The following is a 16,581-nucleotide window of genomic DNA, read 5'->3' on the forward strand; positions in this document are numbered from 1 at the left end:
CCTTTAAGGACTGGAAGAAGGAGCTCATGGTAAGTAATTGCAGGGTTGCACCTAGATAAGCAGTTAACTCCCACACACAAACGACCTTAAAAATATGTTTTCAGAAATCTCCTGATCAGAGAATAATCTAATAAAGAACTATGGTGACAGACAAAATTAGGAGAATCTCTCTCTCTTGCATGTATGTTGGTAGGTATGAAGAGGTATATGGCTAAATCAGCCCACCAATTCAAGGTCCAGGTGAGCGTTCAGTTGTAACTGGTGATTGTCTTAATGTGTTAAATTGAAATGTAGGGACAAAACTACTGCTGAACATTATTTATTACATTATTTAATATGAGGCAGATCACGTTGATATTTTTGGGGGGTTTCCTTTAAATATGACATATTGAGGTCTCTCCAGAGATCATTAAAATATCTCAAATAGACAATGACTGAGCAAAATCCCAGACAAAATGATGGCACAGGATGAATCTCTTTTACCAATGACCGTTAACGAGAAAGTCATCACAAAAAATAGCTGTAGGCAAACCCTGTGATCTGCATCTCCTGACAAAACAGCACGTATGGCTTTCAGCCTATAATGACGTTTTTTCAGTCAACATTGTTGGAACAGAGCAGCTAACGTAATGTTAGCAAGAAGTCTGTGAAGTGGCCCAACAGTTATGTCGTGTTTCCTGAATACACCTTTTGTTTATGTATGACGTGCTCTGTCTGTTGACTCGCAGTTTTTATGAAAACAAAACATTTCCACACTGATGATTTATTCCCGAGTAAACATTGTTATCCTCATCATCTTTCTCTCGGCTGCCCGCCATCATCTGCCGGGCGCTGTGTGATAGTGGCACAGAATTTAAAAATAAGGGTGCGCCTGAAAGAGGATGATATGGATTGATGTTTACATTTGCATAGATGTTTCGTCGTTGTTGCTCATTTAATCGATACATCGATGCAGAACGATTTTTCGTTACACCCCTAGTAACTCAAGACGGAATAACATTGCATCTCTCTGGTTAAGGATCTGAAATTACTGCATTCACTCAGGTGTTGTATTCCCATCGATGCTGATCGGAGCCGGAGGCGATAAAAATCGGTGTCTACTGCAGAGTCATTTGACCCGTGTGTGAATGCCAATCATACGCATTCCCATTGCATTAAAACAGATGTTAGCAGGTGTTAGCAGGTTTTTGGTCCAGTGGGAATTAGGCTATAGTTACCATGCTGAAGGGATTCAAAATGAAGTTGCTAAGGGAGGAAACAGGGTTCCACCGGATTGGAACTGACTGTCACTGCAACCTAACCAGTGCAGCAGCCAAGGAGACCAAAGGCTGGAAACTGGGCATGATTCCACACATAAATACAGTTGGCCGGTTGTCTGACAACAAAGCCAACAAAAAATAAAAGTCAAAACATGTACACCACAAAACATCAAACATTTCACCAACTCTGAATAGACAGTGCTTTGAAATGCAGAGGTATTGGGGTTGTGGATTAAAAGGAAAGGCAGTATTATACCTCATGTCTTTTTTTTTAATAAAGGTCTGCTTCTAAAGCAAAAGTAACTGAAAGCGACATTCGTAAATTCATACAAAAACTGATGGATTAACAGATAATCATATATACTGTACATCACGTGTGTTTTTCACAAGCCTGATTGGACGACTACATGAGGCATTACTTTTGCCCCAACACAGAGTTTGGTAGCTGACAAGGGGGATTATCTACCCAAAGACATAAAAACAATACATGGCTGCAGGTGTTTTAATCATGGTGGGCCACCACAAATAAATGAACGTGTGAGAAACCATGGAGTTTACTTGAAAATTTCTGACAAGGAGAAATAGTATGTCACATGTATTATTATAATATGTCTTGTTAAATCTTGTACAACACACTGACTTTTCTTGAAATAGTAAAAAGTAAAGTAAAAGACTTAGCGGGGGAGACTATACTGAATTTACCACGTAACGTTCCCTATAGTAGCTATACGGTCACCTTATCTAATGCTAATGGTAGGGTCGAAAGTTAATGTGACTGACTAACCGGCAATTATCATTAGAATCATATAACATAACATGCCGAAAGTTAACACAAAGAAAACTTTCATATATCTTCTTGTCCACATGATTACATGATTTCTGCCTCAGTCACATCAGACAATTTTTTTTTGGCGTGATAATTGTCGAAATTGACTGACATCAGCATTTTTATTGTGATACTATTTTTAGCTATTTCACCCAGCCCTAGTTTGAGTTATTAAAAATACACAATAGTCCACCTTTCACCTTCTCTTCCCTCTCCCCATCACTCTCTCTAACACACTCACACAGCAGCGCTAAGTCTTATCAAAGTCCAGTCTGTCTGGTTCAGGTTTTTGATTAGCGTATGTCAATATAATGGATCACAATTGCCCTCCCACACCCACGTCCCGTTGCTTTACGGCTAAGCTTTGAATAATTTCCAAGTACTGATAGGAATATTGGTCAGGATAAGACAACAAAGGGTTGTGGTTATCTTCAGGCAATAAAAAAGCACATGATAACCAATGCTGGGATGTTAACAAATGCACATGGTTAGGATTAGACAAATAAAAAACATTTATCTTTGGTCAACAAAAGCGCTTGAAAACCAACACCGGGATGTCAACAAAAGCAAGGTATGATAGTGCTGATAGTGATTAGGCAATAAAAAGACCATGGTTAAATTTCGGGATAAAAATCATTGTTTACCTCTACACTCATATGGGACGCAAACACCTGGCTCCCTCCAACTCCTTATATTATGTCGTTACCTGCAGTGTTTCAAACTGACTCTATCCAGCAATGTATATACAGCAAAGACAGGGTCCATCATACCGTGTTATCAACTGACGCCACCCATCCGCGTACCATCCTGCCTCGAAAGGTAGGAAATCACTGACAAAACCATGGTATTTGACAGCTTCAGAATGAGAACAGGCTGAACGATGTCACCGCAGGGCTATTTAGCAGTGGTTCTTGAGCTTTTGATCATAACTATATTGTGTTATCAACTGTTTACACCCCAACAAGTACAATGATAAACACTTACACTGTCTCCATATCTGCTTGCATTGTATAGAGTGTTATAAATCATTTATATAGTGTGTATTAGTGATGATAATTAATCGACAACTGATTAAAATGTCATTAAGAATTTCATCAAATGTTAAATATAATCGACAAGCTATGCAATACTGACAAAGAATATGCAATGTTTTGCTTTGTAACCTGAAAAAAAGGTTTGATATTGTTCAACAACATGGGAAAAAGGCAATGATCATCTTAATACACATGGCCCAAAAATAACAAGAAATTAGTAAAAAGTTACAAGAAAGTTACCTGAAAATAACCCCCCCACACACAAAAAAAGAAATCAAAAACAAGAAAATGATCTAAAATAAGCACGAAAAAATATATATACATATATGTTCATTCTTTTTCTACAACATAATTTTAAATATATAACTATAATTACTATAAATTAGGGATTAATCAATCGGTAAGACTTGAATCTAACATGAAATTTAAATGATCAATCAATAGACTGTGCAATGCTGTATATGCAATATGTTGCTGTGAGCTTTGAGGAAAAAAGGAAAGGAAAATCACAAAAAGGAAGAAAAAAGGGGAAAAAAATGCTTTTTATATTGTCATTCTATCATTAATTTTTTTACCAAAATCGACTTACCGTGTACACATTTACAGTTTAGAACTGCTAAAATTGACTGCTAAATAGGGGCTAATAGGTGTTAACCCACCAGAATAATAAGAATAAAAGGCTCCTTCTATTTTCAGGTACATTAAGTGAATGCCATGCACAGTGTGGGGTTCTACAGATTTCTCATTTTTATTTTGCACAACTGATATTGATATGTTATTGATATTTTGCACAAATCTGAACTGGACAGCACTGTTGTGCTGTCTAGCTCAATATTTGCAGAAGTCTGTACACCATGCATAAAGTGAAGGCTACATACAGTAGATTGATTCCATTCGTGCTTTAAAAAAAACATGTTTTCCTCTTCACTAACGTGGGATAAGGTTACTTTGTGTGTCATCATTAGAACAATACTGCATGATCCCAGTCCGGCTGTTTTGATGCTGGTGGTTTGGCCTCATGCTGAGTCCTGGCTGAAGTCCACATCCATGACTGCACAGAGCTGCACTGGCCCCAGCACGAGCAAACCACCAAATTAGCCACGGTTGCTAGTGTGTGTGTGTGTGTGTGTGTGTGTGTGTGTGTGTGTGTGTGTGTGTGTGTGTGTGTGTGTGTGTGTGTGTGTGTGTATTAGCCTACTTACGGGATACTGAGGATGCAGCGCTGGAGGTGCTGATGATGCTACACAGAGCTGGCAGCAACAAGAGCACTGTCACATAAGACATGTTCCCAGAAAATCCACACCGTCACTTTAGCGGGTCCAGGCGGGTCTCGGTGCGGTGTTCCCTCCGCCGGGCTGTCTGTTGTTCCTGCTGATACACAGCCGAGACGCTGCTTTTCTTTATTAGCAGCCAAAGGAAAAAAGCAATGGCTGTCCGCCCTCTTCGTATTGTCTTATCTCTTCTCTCTTATCAACCCGGCCGGCGGCACTCCGGCGGGGTTTGGCCGACGACCTCCGGGACTAGCCTGTGAACCGAACACGGTAGCGCTGCGGACGGGCCTCGCGCTCCAGGTGCATGTTCAGACAGACACACAGACACACAGAAGATGTTCCACCGCTGAGCTGCCGGACTAATCAATACACCCCCACTCTGCGGTGCACTTGGTACCGTCCGCTGCTACAACAATACAGGGCTCCCTGAAATGAGGAGGGGGCAGAGGGGTGCACGAGGGTCCGCATATGGCACATTATAAAGGACAAATTTAAAACTTATTTTACTGAGAAGTCGGCGGAGGCTGTATCATTGAAGGAGACAACTAACTGATATGACCAATGATAAACTGGCGCTCGTGCGTTTACACCTGAGCTGTTTGGTCCGTGAAAGCTATCTATGGAACCCTGGTGCAGACCAAACAACTGAACCGGGACGGGACCACCCGAAAATCTGGGTCCAGATGGACACCCCTGCGGTACATTTTTTGGTGTGAAAGCAAACGAACCAAATACATTTTTATTTATTTATTTATTTATTTATTTATTTATTTATTTATTTATTTATTCATTTATCATTTATGTGTATACAGCAGATGGGTGATTTAGTATAATTTAAAAAGCTTATTTGCTTGTCCTAAAATATGTCTGCAACCCCAAAATTGAACCCATTCATTTGGTAACCATGGCAACGCGTAGGCTATCATTATTAACCCTGGTCAGTGGCGACGGGAGGCCGTTCCCTGATACACTTATGGTCCGTCCCGCACAAAAAAAATGGAAGCCAACATTACTGACTTAAGCCTTAAAAACCTTGGCAAATTGGCTTGATCTCTTTTAACAGAATATGGGAGGAAGGCAATGAGCAACTTAAAAAAAATGACTAATTAGCAAGAAATTAGTTTTAAAAAAAAAATACAAGAAAATTACCTGAAAATTAGCAAAAAAAAATAAACCCCAAAACAAACAAACACAAAAGAAGAAAGTAAATAATCAAACAAAAAAAAATCAAACAAAACAAAACAAGGAACTAACCTGATTTTTTTTTTTTAAATGCCAAAAAAATGAATCATTCTGAGGCATTATTTTAAATATCTAATTATGATAATTAACATAAAGGTTTTCTGGATAGTTTTACCTAGCTTTTTTTCTATATATGCACAACAATTCATGTTAACTCGCGCTTTGTCTTTTACTTGTGTTTTTGAAAGAAATCACATCAATTTGCTCAGAGTTCAAAGGCTTGGGTACTTGTGAAAGGTGACTGAATGCAGCAAGAAAAGAAAAGTGATGTTGATCCAGGTGTCAGAGGATTAAAGAGGCTGTGGCGTGCTCTTTTTTTAAGGTAATTTCAGCATCAGAAGCTGTCCACAGAGTGCCTGTTAGACTATCTGTGGTGGTTTGTAGTTCTCTTTACACAGTTCTAACTGTGTCAGGTCATTCATTGAGTGAAAGCAGGGTTATGTTTTTTTCTATGCATTCTACAAAATAAAATGTATATTCCAAAATATAAATAAATATACATTTACCAAGGGATAGTTCTGATTTTTTTAACTAGGGTTGAATGAGGTACTTATCCATAGTGTATGGTGGTCGGCACATTTTCAGTTTGGAGAATCAGACTGGGGACCGACACAGAAGCAATGTTCTGCTGTGAATAGGGGCCAGCAACAAAACGTAGCCACTTCAAAAATTCACACCTGAAAAATTGATATCAGCCTGTGAGAATGCTATACTAAAAGTATTTTACTGCCTTACCTTAATATCAGACAGTGAATGAATGCAGCGATGAAAATACTCTCAATATAGTGTACTTTAAACCGATATTTATGTTTTTAGGTGGCTAAAATATGTTAAATCGCCGACTCACATCCACAGCAGCACATGGCTTAGCTTCCCTGTCGGTCCCAAGCCTGCTTCTCTAATCTGTGAGCATGCTGACTGATATCTACCGCATGTAGTACACTGACTATGGACCCCATACAACACCAATTCAAAAAACTCAAACTGTTCCTTTAAATCACTTGAGTTCAGTCTTATCTATTGTAATGCTGTATATTACAAGGCAAGGCAAGGCAAGTTTATTGATATAGCACCCCTCAGACACAAGCCAAATCAAAGTGCTTTACAGGGTCACAGAAAATCATTAAATATGACACATTAAGAAAACATTAGAATTGCATTCAACCACTTAGAGAGAACAAAAGCAAGAAAAAACAAAAAAGCAGTACAATTTGACCAAACATTATTACCAATGAAATGAAGTATCAAAATCTTAAATCAATATATCAATAACCAGACTGTTTGCCCTCCTCCGCTCAAAGAGGCACGGTGGGAGCCTCCGCTCCAGCACCAGCAGGTTCGGGGACAGCTGTCAGCCTGATACACTCTGTATCCCAACAATAGACCTCTCCCTCCAGCCCCCCTCCACCATGACTGCACCCGCATCCCCATCCCCCAAACAGACACACACACACACACACACACACACACACACACACACACACACACACACATTAACACAATATTCCATGGACTGATTACCTCAGCACTTTTGTGTGTTTACCTCTTTGAACACTCACTGCTGTTACAGGGCTCATTGACTACTTTATTACTTATGACTTCCCATTATTCTATTTCACTGGACTGATCTCTGGCCCAAGACACTTTTATACTATGCATATTACTTATGTACATATGTTTATTGTTTAACCATACCTATTCTATCCTGTATAGGCCTACTATTTATTGATTTCTCTCCACAGGGAACATTTAGTACTGTGTGCATATTTGGATAGATACTAAACAGCATTTTGTTGCATTGGTATTTACTATGTGCAACATAAAGCTGAATCAGATCTGATCTGTAATATGGCATCAAACTTGTGATAGTTGTGTTAGTTAAAGGTCCAGTGCATAGGATTTAGGGGAATAAATTTGCAGAAATGGAATATGATAGTATGTTTTATTTAGTGTATAAACACTTGAAAATCAGAAAGGTTGTGTTCTCCTTACCGTAGAGTGAGCCGTTTATATCTAGGGTGGATCCGCGTCAACAGAGATTACCATGTTGCACCGCTACGTTTGTAGCCCAAAACAGTCAAACTAAACACTGGCTCTAGGTACGGTCATTTGCATTTTTTTCCCACTGGCTATCTTAACAAGAAGCCCAACTGCAATGAGCAGCACCAGAGTTACACTGTTTGTAACATGGCAGTGCTTTATTCAGTGTTTGTAGCGGATTAAATCACTGGCTGTGTTTGCTGTGGAGAGGAAGTAACCTTGGCTGCAATCTGCAATTTAAGGCCACACACCACCAAATCCTCCTAAATTTTGCACACTTCTCCTTTAATAAAGAACAAGAACCATAAACTCTATCAAACAATGGATGTAGCTTGTGTAATGTCACCCATGGATGTTCAAGCCTTGAGACTGACATTTCCGCTATCTCCAGCCAAGACTTGACAAGTCTGAGGAAGAGCATACTGGCTAAAAACGTCACTTGTTTTTGCAGACTAAAAATCCCCTAATGGGAGCTTCCTGGTGTGCGGATCTCTTCTTCTTTACATAATTACTACATTGAGCAATATCTTCAATTCTAAATAGATTTGTAGATCACTGCGGCCTGTAGGAGTGCAGTTACAGTCAGACACACATGAGAAAATAACTACTGTAATTCTGCTGTTGTGCAAACAACATACAGGAAAGTGCAGCACACCATGGCATACACCCTGATGAGAATAATCCAAAACAAAGCTGCAGTGATGGCTGAATGAGAGAGGGGAAAACCACAAGAGAGAAAACTTGGAGCTGCAAAGGGAAAAAAAGGAGGAGGCAGGAAATGCTTCATCAACAATACACAAGACACAGAGAGAATTCATGGCCAGGCTTTTCAGAGAGGCTCAGGCAAAGAATGTTCACATCCACTATAGTTAAATTCATGTTTTAGTCAAATCAGCTCTTCAGCATTGGTTAACTTGACATTAGTTAACTAATTTAGGTCATCATTAGCTGTTATTTTGCAGACTGATTATTAACCTCATGAATCATGACACACTCCTCTCTCCTACATGAAAGAAGATAATCTGCTTTTAATAATAGAGAGTATCAGTAATACAGACTGTGAAATACATTCAGAAATATCTTCTATGTATAGTGTTGTTGTTGATATGTTAGTTGCGGTGGAAGCTGCTGTTCCTTCAGTTTATACATCTGCCTGAGTCCAGCTCATAGATGATATAAAAAGATCAAGTTATAATCTCCGAGACTTAAATGTAAATTGCAGTTCCTCTGATGACCATTTAAGGCTGGCCTCAAGAGTGAGACAGTCCCCATAGACTGCATATAAACATGAACAATGCATCTCCACTTCCCCCAACAGAAGCCAAAATATCTGGGATGTGGTTGCTGCCATCTTACATCATGACATCATTTGGAGCCAGATTCTGCGCAGTGGCGTTCTCTGTGGTGGGGGACTTTCCGCTAAAACACCCATCCAACTAATCGCGAGCAGCGCCATTGAACAAAAGGGCACAGATTGTCTAAGACAGCTGTCAATCATTTTTGTAGAATTTAATAACCACTAAACCGAACTTATCAGAAAAACAATCACATGAACAAGCACAAGGATGACGAGAACTACCTTTAGTGTCAGAAACCACCTTTGGGAAAAATGTATCTGTCGTGTACTTTGAGTTTTTAGTTTGGCCTATGTCCCATTCACTCACATGGGGGCAGGCTTTATGACCTATGTTGCAACCAGACACTGGGGGGCAATCAGTCAGGTTGAGACAGACAGAAACACTCGGTGGGGAAAGTGAAGGATCCAGTGGTTTTGGAGTCATACCAGATATCTCAGTCTCTGATGCTTTGATTTAGACCACCTTAAAATAACACACACACAAAATACTATTTTTTTCTAACTTGTGTTTTCAGTGTAACGCCTCAGTAAGAGGAAGTCTTCATTGTTAATATGCATTTTTCATGTAGTTGTCTGACATGTACTATAGTGACTTGTTTTTAACAAAAACAACAAAACGAACCTAAGCCACTGAGGGGCTGCTGCTACCTGCTGAGACTGATAATTGACGCGTCCGTCGTCTTCCGGGTCCAATGAATCCAACACTTCTTGTAATCATCCACATTTATTTATAAACGCTCTTGACACAATGCGCCGATAATTGAACTGCACATACAAACAAAAAGGCTCACATATTTGCCACAACGCATAAATAAAGTCGACGACCACGATCCGACGTGACGTGACGTGACGTGACGGTCAAAAAACTGTTTGCTCTCTCATTCAGCAGCACACCTGCTGAGTAATTACGTCTTGCTCTATTTAATCATTCCTGCCCACACAGTGCAGAGCGCCACCTACTGTGGCTTCCAGACAAACAAAAAAAAATAAACACAAATACACATAACCCAAAAAATGGCTCTAACACGCCGGCCCCTAATTGTAAATGACAGCTGACATTACAATTACCTTCAAAATTTAATTACAGAGCCATTATCCCAATAACACACAAAAAAATGTACCAAATAATACCCAATATTGTGCACCAACAACCTGGTTTGACTCAGAGGTCACCATAAAGTCAACACTAACAACTTGCAGCTTCCTGTAATAGGCACAGCTTTGTGACAGGTCTTTCCAAGATATTTGTCTTCGCCTGAGAGGCGACAGAGCGTACTAGACCTTTCTTGTCGGAGAAAGTTTCCAAAACTCTGCCAAGAGGCCAGGATCCACGAGGAGCAGCAGAATCCATAACAACAACAATGTCTCCAGGAACAAAATTTCTAATTTTTTGATTCCATTTTTGCCGTTCTTGGAGCAAAGGGAGGTACTCCTGTACCCATCTTTTCCAAAACAAATCCGCAATATATTTGACTTGTCGCCATCTCCTCTTCACGTACATATCATCTTTGTTAAACAGTCCAGGTGATAAGACTGGTTTCCCTTTCATCAGGAGAATGTGATTTGGAGTGAGTGGTTCAAGATCAGTGGGATCATCTGAAAGCTTAGTGAGGGGGCGTCCATTCAAAATAGCCTCAACCTCGCACAAAACGGTGTGGAGTCCATCATCATCCAGTGTTTGAAGATGTAACACAGAGGTGAGAACTTTCCTTACCATACGAATGACACGCTCCCAAACACCACCATGATGTGATGCTGCAGGTGGATTAAAGTTCCACTGGATCCCATCTTGCAATAAGTCTCTCTGTATCTGGCTGTGATTTAAAGATGCAAGTGCTTCTCTCAGCTCTTTCTTGGCTCCAACAAAGTTCGTACCATTATCTGAGCGCATAGATGACACTTGTCCTCTTCGGCTGATGAACCTTCGTAAGGCATTAATACATGCGTCAGTATCCAAGGATGGAGCTACTTCCAAATGAACAGCTCTGCTGGCCAAACAGGTAAAGATGACACCATAACGCTTACACAAACCTCGACCTCTCTTCACCTCCAAAGGCCCAAAGTAATCTACTCCCACATTCGTGAAGGGAGGGAGATCAGGAAGGAGCCTTTCCTTTGGTAAGTCCGCCATCTTTTGCTCACCCAACTTCCCTTTGTATCGTCTGCAGAAGCTGCACTGTGATATGATTTTTCTCACAGCTGAAGTGGCACTTGTTATCCAGAACTTCTTTCGTAATCTTGACAAGGTGTGATTTCTTCCACCATGGCCAACTTGTTGGTGTATGTGTCTTAATATGAGTGTGGAGATGTGTTGATCTTTTGACAAGATGAGTGGATGCTTTGTCTCTTCTGGTAGAGCTGCCTTACTCAAACGGCCTCCAACTCTCACAAGTCCATCCTCGAGACATGGGTCCAGTTTGTAAATAGAACTGTCTCTTGGCACAGATTTTCCAGCTGATAGGGCAGCAATGTCCACCTTGAACCTTTTCTGCTGACAATAGCGAATGATGGAAACTTCAGCATCCAAAGGATTCTCAGCTGACAAGATTTGACACATTGCTTTTTTAGCCCTCTCCATCTCCAGTGACACATGTGACCCATCTGCATCCTTTCTGTTGAACTCAAGAGCATGCAATTCCTTTCTCTTTTGACTCAATTGCAGAAGGATCCTCTTCCATTTGAGAAACCATGCAACTGCCACCTTAAGTTTCCTCCAATCTGAAAAGTATGATAGAAGCTGGTCTGTAGCATTAGAAGAGTTCTGAGTGATGACTGTGTTTACCGTGGCATCCCTTTTGACCTCTACATCATCAACTGAAAGTGTGGCCTCTGTGATGTCTGCAGGCCAATCCTTTTCTGGGTCGAAGAGAAACCTTGGGCCTTCGATCCAGCTCCCACCATTCAGCAGATCTCCAACCTTCATACCTCTAGAGGCATAATCAGCAGGGTTGTCTTTGGTATTGATGTACCTCCACTGAGAGACATGAGTTGAATCTCTGATGGTTGACACCCGATTCACAACAAATGTGTGGAAACGTCTGTCCTCATTTTTCATGTACTTAAGCACTGAAGTACTGTCCGTCCAGAAAGTTGACTGATCCAATGGCAGCTCCAATTCTGCTCTCAACATCTGATCAACTCGAACAGCTAGGACAGCAGCTGTAAGCTCCAGACGAGGAATAGTTATCTGTTTCAGGGGGGTAACTCTCGCTTTTCCCAACAAGAAGGAGACATGGACCTCGCTCTTGCTGTTTTCGATTCTGAGGTAGGTGACAGTGCCAAAACCATCTTCACTGGCGTCTGAAAAGTTATGCAGCTGCGCTTTAATGGCCTGTCCAAAGTGCTTGGGCTTGATACATCTCTCAACTTTGAATGAAGACAACCCTTTCAGATCCTCCAACCATCCTGTCCACTGATGGCTAATGTCTGCAGGTATGTTGTCGTCCCATCCACAACGTCTCCGACAGAGCTCTTGCAGCATAACCTTTGCTGACAGTGTCACTGGTGCAAGAAACCCCAAGGGATCATAAACGGAACAGATTATCGACAACAATCCTCTTCTGCTCTGCGGTTGCTCTTTCACCATCATTTTGAACTTGAACGTATCCGACTCCACGCACCACTGTAGTCCAAGGGCTCTCTCCACTGGAAGCTCATCTCTTTCCAGATCCAGCTCTTTCCAGTCTTTAGCTCTGTGTTCCTCTTCAATGTTTTGCAGCACTGTCCGGCTGTTACTGATCCACTTTGTCAAAGTGAAACCTCCCTTTAGGCAGAGGTCACTGAGAGCCTTAACCATCACAACCGCTTCCTCTTCTGAGGGCAGGCTCTTCAAACAGTCATCAACATAAAAATTTCGCTTGACTGTTTTCACCACTTCTGATGAAAAGTGAGCTTGATTGTCTTCTGCTGTCTTCCTAAGTGCGTAACTGGCACAACTTGGAGATGAGACGGCACCAAACAAATGGACTGACATTCGATACTCCACAATCTCCTTGCTCACGTTACCATCAGACCACCACAAGAAGCGAAGGAAGTCTTTGTCCTCTTCGGCCACTTTAACCTGGTAGAACATAGACTGAATGTCTCCCATGAACGCTACTGGCTCCTGCCTGAATCTGACGAGGACTCCTAGCAGCGAACTGGTCAGGTTCGGGCCTTGAAGAAGCTGGCTGTTGAGTGAGGCTCCTTTAAACTCAGCTGAACAATCAAAGACAACATAAAGTACCCTTTCTGGGATGACGCACACCATGATGGGGAATATACCAAACCTTTCCAATTTCTCCATCCAATTGATGTTGAGGCACTTTCTCTGCATAGCCTTTCCGTATAACATCAGTGAAGAAGTTGGTGTATTCCTGGTGAAACAGTTCATCCTTTCTGAACTTCCCCTTTAATCCAAACAACCTTTGCTTGACCATTGAAAGATTATTAGGAAGAGTAAGCTGTTCTTTTCTGAAGGGCATTTTTAAGCTGTAATGGCCATCCTGAAACTGTGCTGACTCATCCATAATCTTTAAGAATCTGATGTCTTCTCTCGACATCCCCTTTTCCTCTGTACTTCTTTCATTGAAGTCATGATTGTACTGGTTGTTCAACAACTCCTCCAGCTTACACACAGAAATCCTATTGACGGCAGCCACTGAGAACCTTGCTTTAGGGTTACTGTGCTCTCCATCACGAAGGGGACCATTAACAACCCAACCAAGTACGGTTCTTACTGCATACGGGCCATTCCCTTGGCTGTTGACAACTTCCCAGGGTTCCAATACCTTAGGGACGTTGGTACCAATCAACATGTCAACATTGGCGTCTATGCAGGGGATGCGGACGTTAGAGAAATGCTGACCACTTTGCCAATTCTTCCTGTGTGACAATGTTGTTAGGGGTCACAGGCATTTTTCTTTGTGTGAGAACTTCTGGAAGACTGTAAAAGTGGTTACTGTCGAGGCCAGCCACCTCCAAACCATTCAAAGCGTGAGTGACAACAACTTTTCATGCCCCATGGTGCAAAAGGAAATTGGTTCTTCTACCATCAATGTTCAACCTTGCATCAGGTGCTCTGAACAAAAGCGTAGCTGTACTGCCGGGATCCAGAAATGCATAGGTTTGTATTATTTTGTCTCCCTTGATGGATTTAACCTGGATTGGCAGAATGGACAAAATGCTATCCTCCTTTCCGGCCCCTGTGTGACCACAAGTTTCTGAAAAGGGTGGTTTAACATTAACTGTTTCTTTAGAGTGTTCACCTTCTGTGCTGGTTCTTGGCCTTTCAGAAATATGAAGCACAGTAGGATGATTGCGGCCACACTCTTTGCAAGTCAGACGCCTGTCGCAATCCTTACTCATGTGTCCACTACACAAGCAGCCAAAACACATCCTCTTTTCCTTTAGAAAAGTAATTTTGTCCCGATGTTTCTTTCTTTTCAGCTTTGGACATTCCTCCAATGTGTGCGACTGGGAACAACAGACGCATGCTTTCTCAGACCTTTCCATTGAGTCTTGCCTCTGTGGGTCTGAGTGTGAACCTTCTGCTGTATCCACAACAGTAGCAGTGAGTGGCAAAGCTGTTACCTCTGACTCTGCTAAATTTGGGCTGAGACTTGAACTTGCTTACACTCCTTGATGTAGGTGAAACACTTGTGTCCTGGATGTCCCCAAAGAGTGGATCAGAAATGATCTTAACTTGACGCGTTCAAGGAAAGAAACAAGGTCTTTAAAGCGAGCTCTTCGATTGCACCTCTCCAAGATTTCATGTGCATTTGTCCTCCATTTCTCCCTATATTTAAATGGCAACTTTGTCATAATTGCTCTCATGTTAGTTGGCATGTCTAGTTCTTGCATGTAGTGAAGCTCCTCCATCACGTTGCAACAACCACGCAAAAACAGAGAAAAAGCCTGAAGTGATTTCACATCTTCTGATTTCACTGTAGGCCAAGCCAGAGCCTTCTCTATGTAAGCTGCAGCAATCCTGTATTCATTTCCAAAGTGTTCACGCAGAAGTTCTTTAGCCAGTTGATAGCCTCTATCCGGAATCATATGCTGACAGCTCCTCACCAATTCTCTAGGCTGACCCTTTGTAAACTGTTAAACAGCTTTGTTAGCTTTTGCTTCCACTCCATGCTCAAAAGCTCTGATGAAGTTTCTGTACTGGAGAGGATCACCGTCGAATACAGGAATGTCTCGAGATGGTAAGGACAGTAGGCGTTGTTGTTGAACAAGAGCTGCTGTTATTTCATTCTGTTTATGCATTATGGTGCATAGATCTCCATGCATTTGTGCAGAAAGCAACTGTGTCTGCTCAACTGATGCAGTCTGCTCATTATTTACTGGCAAATGAAGAATCTGATGTTGTGCATCTCCACATTGTGTTGTTCCATTCGTTTCTGTTGTTTTCCTGTGTGCCTCCTGCCCTGATCCAGGGATGCACTCCTGCCCTTTTTCCACAGTGTGTGTGTTCTGTGCACTTGAGTCCTTATGAAGTGCTGGGAAATCGGTTTGCAACATTGCAGTCCCTGTCCAAGGTTCATATGACTTTGCTGCAGGATTGAGTTCTTTGAAAGTTGTGTTTTGTTCCTTTTTCCTTTGTAGATATGAATTCATTCCATTGGATGCTTGAGATTTGCGTGAACATTCTGAAACAGTTTCCAAAACTGCTAGCTTTGCTGTGGATGCAGCAATTTCAGCATCAAGCTCAAGCTGCTCTCTTTGTCTCCTTAGTTCTGCTTCTTGCTTCTCCAAAGCATGTTTTTTCTTTAACGCTGCAGATCGAGCAAGAAGGGCAGCCTTTTCTGCCTCGATTTTAATGCGAGCAGAAGCTGTTGTGTGAGCACTTTTGTTGCTGCTTTTACCACTGCATATGCTTTTTTGGTGAGAACGTTTACTGGCAACATTTGATATACTATCATCAGGATGAACATCATCAACCACATCACCACCATTTTCATTATTTCTCAACCACTGTTTAACATCGTCAATGAAACCATTTTCAACCAACATTTTTGCAGCAAACCACACATTCTGTTTCTCACTTTCTTCAGTGGACATTAAAGGCACCAGAGAATCATGAGCAATTTTTGCTTCTTCACACAAACAAATAATTTTTTCCAGTGCACCTTTAACCTCTGCAACATTAATTTCAAGCATATGATCTTCAGTTACCTTTCTTAAATTTTTTACCTTGTGTAGTTTATCTTTTCTTACATTTTGCAACCTTTCACATTTTTCAACATAAGCCTTGTGGGTCAATTTAACAGTTCTTTTACCTTTACCCAACAGTGCTTCATTTGAATTTCCCACTTCACTAGAAGCAGTGACAGTCATTTGAGCAACCGGATCATCAGATTTACCGTCCATCATGTCTTTTTTTTTTTTTTTAATGTTCCATAATAAAATCCAATATGCACTCGATGAGAAAGGTTCGTTTTTATGACGCGATCGTCATTGTTATTTTTAGCGACCAATGCATTGGGATTACGCTCGCAAAGTCGTGTGCACACTTAATTTATTTTTTATTATGGCCATAAGCTGGTAGCGCTACTGCTCATACCTTAAT

The 16,581-nt window shown here is 41.2% G+C and overlaps 1 protein-coding gene across 1 annotated transcript in view; it reads right to left on the minus strand.

Annotated features, from left to right (window-relative positions):
• Nucleotides 1-4,752, minus strand: part of cntnap2b (contactin associated protein 2b) — a 35,041-nt gene extending 30,289 nt beyond the window's left edge. Inside the window, exon 1 of the mRNA XM_042498248.2 lies at nt 4,322-4,752. Coding sequence (XP_042354182.2) covers nt 4,322-4,403 — 82 coding nt within the window. The 5' untranslated portion in view covers nt 4,404-4,752. The remainder of the gene's footprint in view (nt 1-4,321) is intronic.
• Between the last annotated feature and the right edge of the window lie 11,829 nt (nt 4,753-16,581).

This window comes from Plectropomus leopardus, chromosome 12 (genome assembly GCF_026936395.1).
Source record: "Plectropomus leopardus strain MGB_pleo_1.0 chromosome 12, ASM2693639v1, whole genome shotgun sequence".
Taxonomy (NCBI): domain Eukaryota; kingdom Metazoa; phylum Chordata; class Actinopteri; order Perciformes; family Serranidae; genus Plectropomus; species Plectropomus leopardus.